Source organism: Triticum dicoccoides, chromosome 2A, assembly GCF_002162155.2.
Source record: "Triticum dicoccoides isolate Atlit2015 ecotype Zavitan chromosome 2A, WEW_v2.0, whole genome shotgun sequence".
Classification (NCBI taxonomy): Eukaryota; Viridiplantae; Streptophyta; class Magnoliopsida; order Poales; family Poaceae; genus Triticum; species Triticum dicoccoides.
The window spans coordinates 59,080,154-59,085,565 of NC_041382.1; the positions used below are offsets into that span (position 1 = coordinate 59,080,154).

The 5,412-nt window shown below is 42.5% G+C and overlaps 1 protein-coding gene across 1 annotated transcript in view; it reads right to left on the bottom strand.

Annotated features, from left to right (window-relative positions):
* The window catches only part of LOC119353209 (DNA-directed primase/polymerase protein-like), a 9,401-nt gene extending 4,064 nt beyond the window's left edge, over positions 1 to 5,337 (bottom strand). Inside the window, exons 1-9 of the mRNA XM_037619804.1 lie at positions 5,254 to 5,337; positions 4,763 to 5,026; positions 4,547 to 4,677; positions 4,290 to 4,459; positions 4,059 to 4,205; positions 3,755 to 3,806; positions 3,176 to 3,350; positions 1,730 to 1,812; positions 281 to 493 (exon numbers count right to left, since the gene is read on the bottom strand). Coding sequence (XP_037475701.1) covers positions 281 to 493; positions 1,730 to 1,812; positions 3,176 to 3,350; positions 3,755 to 3,806; positions 4,059 to 4,205; positions 4,290 to 4,459; positions 4,547 to 4,677; positions 4,763 to 4,829 — 1,038 coding nt within the window. The 5' untranslated portion in view covers positions 4,830 to 5,026; positions 5,254 to 5,337. The remainder of the gene's footprint in view (positions 1 to 280; positions 494 to 1,729; positions 1,813 to 3,175; positions 3,351 to 3,754; positions 3,807 to 4,058; positions 4,206 to 4,289; positions 4,460 to 4,546; positions 4,678 to 4,762; positions 5,027 to 5,253) is intronic.
* Between the last annotated feature and the right edge of the window lie 75 nt (positions 5,338 to 5,412).

The window sequence follows — 5,412 nt, forward strand, 5'->3', positions numbered from 1 at the left end:
GGTGGACCCTACGTCAACCTAACGGTGTGAGTTTTGGTTGCCACATCATCACTTATAGCGGGACCCACCCACCGGTCAGATTCAGCGTCAATCGATGCTTAATCGTGTGATTCGTGTTTTCTCTAAACAGACTTTTGGATGCTGGTTGATTTTTGAAAAAAAAAGTGGTGGTTTTTTTACTCAGTAGACACAATTATGGTGTTTTTTTGCAATTAAGTCATCCATTAAAACCATATCTTTTGTCTAGCATAAAACGAGCCTGTGGTCAAGAGCTGCTTACCATGTTCTTACATTTGAAACGTCCAGTAGCCACAAGAAATGATTTTTTCCCAGACTTTGACGAGAAGGCTAAACGGAAGCAACGATTACGAGAGTATACAGCAGTATCCACAAAGAGCTGATCAGCAGGTTCTGCGCCACTGCTATCTTTTGTAATATACAGTTTATCAAGGTTGGGATTGGCTGCACGTTGAGCGGCAATCCGAGAGCAGATCTGTGGAGAAGAATAATATTTCATTCTGGAAGCCACAGGAAGCAATACAGTTTATCAAGGTTATAGAACATGCAACACAATCAAACTCTACCCTTGAACCTCAAAGGATGCAAAAAAATCTATTTCTCAGAACATAAACCCATTGCCTAGAAAACATCTTAAGCATGTATTGGAAAGCATATAATCTCCATTTAAATTCGAAGTTTTCCTTTTGTTTTTCTAACATCAGTGCTATATTTTCATTACAAAAGAAAACAGAAAATGAATTTATTAGCTGCCAGTCCTGAAATGTGGCGAATGAGCTCTTTGCTTCGGTCTTAATCTTCGATTTGTTCTTTTTGTCCCTCTTCCTTTGACTTGTTGACCATGATGGCCTGCTTAGGCCCATGATAGCTTGCTCGGACTTTTGTTGACTGTTTTGACTCGTGTTAACCACCTATGCACATGAAAAAAGGGCAACCTGGTGCATGTAGCTCCCGCTTGCGCAGGGTCCAGGGAAGGGTCCGACCACTTTGGGTCTATAGTATGCAGCCTTTCCCTACATTTCTGTAAGAGGCTGTTTCCAGGACTTGAACCCATGACCTCATGGTCACAAGGCAGCAGCTTTACCACCTATGCACATGCCACAACAAAAATATTCTAGAATCCCCTCCCCCCCAAAAAAAGGAAACAGAAACCACACTATCCAACTATTTAATTATCTTGTTGAACAGTGACAGCCATGTTTTCTAGAAGATAACATGGAACCCGTTTATCAAGGGGCTTTCAATCCCTTACTGAAAGAATGAAAGGATTGTAATTTTTCCTCGATACAGAAGAGGTTTTGATTAAATAAGTTATCAAGTATAGTTTGAGTACTATGTTCTATGTTATGCTTGCTCTATTGGTGGCTCACTGCTAATACAATACACATTAAACAGACGTTTCGCATATGTACTTCTACCATGTACTCCCTCCGTTCGGAATTACTTGTCTCGGAAATGGATGTATCTAGAACTAAAATACGTCTAGATACATCCATTTCTGCGACAAGTAATTCCGAACGGAGGGAGTACTGTTTAGAACATTGCTAAAATGTATAAATTTAGAATTGTTGCTTGCTTGAATATTAACCAGTACAGCAAGCTGTGTAGCAATTGACAAAAATAAATATAACCAGCATAACAAGGTATTCAGCAACTGAAATTTATAAATTTACAGAAAACAGCAAAACTAAAGATTGAGATTGAATAATACCTCAGAGATAAATGCACCAACATGGGAGTTATCCTTGAATGCAGTCTTTGGTATACGAATGATCAAATGGCGCGAAAACTTTTCTAAGCAAACAACAATAGTTGTCATGTGAGTACCATTAAGCAGCATACAAGTTCACCATGACAAGAGTTTAGTTATAACAAAGAAAACTAAAAAATACATGGAAATCTTTGGTGCAAACAAATTTGAATAATAATCAATAAGGGGCAACTTCAATCTGCTTTCACATTGTTCTACTTCTCGCAACTCCTTGCTTGTAGAATAACTTGTTTGTGGTGGAAAAGGCCAAGGTTTTTGAGTCGCCGACTAATCGCCGACTAATCGCCAAGTCGTTGGAGCGAGGTTGGCTTGCGCAGGCGACTTGGCTTGAGGAGCGAGTCGCGCGGCTGGTAGGCTAGTCGACGATTAGTCGACGACTAGTCGGGCGACTAGGACCTCAGAGCAGGGCGGCTTGCTTCAGCAAGGCCAAGGGAGGGAAGACTGGGGAGGTGAGCAGGCCAGAGTTCGAGGGAGGGGAGGAGGAGACAAAGCTGGAGAGTGCGCCGCCTGTACGAGGAGAAGCACAGAAGAGACGAAGGAGAAAGGCACATGGGAGAGCAGATGCACGGTCCAGATTAGAGCATATGGACGGTTGGGATTTTATTTGGAAGCTAGGGTTGCATAATGGGCCTATTGGGCCAGCTCTCTAGCACGAAACAGAGGAGGAGCAAGACGCGTGCTCCCATCCCACATCAGAATCGCCGCCTCCATTGCTCCTACGAGCTGCTGCTGCCTTCTCCGAGCTGAAGTATCCTCCAAGCAGCTGCCTTCCCTCTCCTCCGCCTGCAACAGCACCTCTTCCCCCTCCTCCTCCTCCTCTTAACACCTGGGGCGACTTGGGGCGATTAATCACGACGAGTCGCAGACTAATCGCAGCGAGCCACTAGTCGGAGGCATGGCGACTCGACTTGGCTAGGCGACTCAAAAACCTTGGAAAAGGCATCCATTAAGTGCATGAAAACAAACTAATGCTTTAACCATATCCACTCCGATAATATATAAATCTGCAACTTATTTTACTACAGCTGTTCTAGAACCGTGATTATAACTTGTGCTTGCCCTGTCCTAGACAAATTACTTAGTAATAGTACTGTCTTCTTCTTTCTTGTACTCTCAATGTTAAATTTTCAAATTTCTCTGTGGAGAAGCCCTGCACCTTGAGAGAAGAATACAGGTGCATCACAACATGATTAGGCTGAGAGCCATGATGCCTCAGTTCAGCATTACTAAGAAGTGGTTGCATACAATTTAGTTATGTGATTTCCGAACATGCCTAGTGTACACATCTACTCAATAATTATGCGAGAATAATCCTCACATTAAGTTAAAAGTTACAACCAATTTTCCAGGGTTAAAACAGATGCAAAGGGGAACAAACTGGGGCACCTTCATTAGATGAGTCTAATTCTATGATCCATTCTTCTTGTCCTTCGATGGAATATTTGTCCTGCAAGGCACTGAATGTGACAGCAACCAATGTATCAACCATTTCATCTGCATCTCTCTTCTGGTTCAGTTTTGCATTAAACTCAAGATCAAAGTAAATGTGGCAAGGTGAACCCTGTAGCATCAGTAGAGATGTTATAGTCGATATCTAGGTTGTGACAATTTGTGGTAAAATTCAAGCATTAATGTATGTAAACTGATTCTTTAAACCATAATAGTATATTTTTTTCTCTATTGAGAGTATTAATCCCTGGCAAGACAGCTTGCAAACAATGCACAAAAAACACACAGTTTGAATAAAGTTAAGGCAAGCATAACCTGCTTTTCTTTACCAAGTTTATGAGTTAGGAATTATAAAAGCCAGAGATAATTATGTCCTTACGGACTCTTTCCGCGCATCCTCCCCATCATAACAGGGAACTAGAACATGAAATTAAGGTGATATACAGAATTTTCTGTGTAGCTACCATGCAACATATAATTTATGACCATTTTTAGGACAAAGATATGGAGACTTGCCTCCTGGATAACTTCATAGTGATGGCGAATCTGTGGATCCATATTATTGTACCTGGAAGAGATGTTACCACAGAGCAGAATGGATGGGTATTATCGATATGATTGGCCATTTAAGGAAAACAAGACGAATATTCAAATATGGCACAAAGTAACAGAGGATGCAATTTTATTCAGAGAGCCCAACTTGTTTTGCCCTCTAGTAACAGGAGGTTGCAATGAAACAACCGAGCAGAATGAGACAGACAGATATAAGCTATAAGGTATCTATGAAATAGAAAGGGCAACAATGTAACAAGGTCTCAACCTTCTCCAGAACTCGTCATATGTAGACACAAGGAATCTTCTTTGCCCGCTCAAGTGATCTTGATAGATGAAGACTTTGGTGTGTGCATGTTCCTTTGAGAACCTTATTGCCTCATCTTGCCTAGGGAATGTAGCCCAAACAACATCCCTACATACCCACAAAAAGAACAGCATTCAGAACAAAACGAGCTCATTTGCCACACGCGAATTTAACATCGACTGAACTAGACACCTGGAGACCAAATCAGTTTGCTTCTTGAGGTCAATGTGGATTTCACGAAGCAGCCTCAAGAGGCTCATTGGCTTTTTCACTGGAACACCTTGCGGAGAACCGTAGAACACAACTGGAGACATCTGCTTTCGATTTCTGAATTTGATCGCGGCTGATGATGGCTCCCTATGCTGGAATGAACAAGGTGTCACATGAATTCCCTTTCTCTTTCATGTTTCTTGTAGTTAAACCACAAGATCGAACTGAAAAAAGGTCACCTCGCTCGCATTTCCCCCAGCTTTCCGTGTGGATGCAGAAGTGGAACTGCTTCCACCACCGTCGCCCTCCGCCGCAGGCGTGACCCGCAACTTCTTGCCCTGCTGACGCGGTCTCACCCTGAATGCCGACTCTGAATCCCAATCGAGTCGAATCGACCAAGTAAGTCGAGATACATTCGAGGGAAACCACCATTTTATTTAGAAAAAGGAGCTTACGGGGAGGGGAGATGCCGCATTTAAAGCAGGCGAAGAGGCGATCCACATCGTCCTTCGAAGACCCCATCGGATTCGAATCGATTCAAATTCTGTGTGACGATGTTCTTGACCCCCTTGGTAACTAAGGTTTGTGGTTCTGGGGTAGAAAACTAGAAATGCTCGTGAGGGCTGCTTGGGCGGCGGTCGAATCCAACCACCGCTCCCTTTTTACTTTTCTTCTGGGCTGAACAAAAGGAGAAGTAACTTCTTTTGCTTGTTGTCCATCTACAATGCAAAATTGAACAAAAACAAACAAGACAGCATTCTCAGGGTCTATACAGTAGATATATAACTTGAAATAGCACACTCAAATGTATATGCTCACTGTCCATAAACAAAAACAAATGCATGCCCATTGCCCATACGCAATCAAATGTATGCTCTCTTATGCACACAATGAAACCATAGAAAAGCACAACAAAACCCGGTTGTTATCTGCAGCAGGGTTATACCTTTGATTTTTGAGGGAGAAATGGGCTGCCTGCCTTGCTGCTTCTATGCGTCGGCTCGGTGCTCCTATTCGCTAACTGCAGATAAATGGAGAGATACATCAGATCTGGCACAAAGAGGAACAGCAATGAAGACAGAACATATAGATATGTCGGATCTTG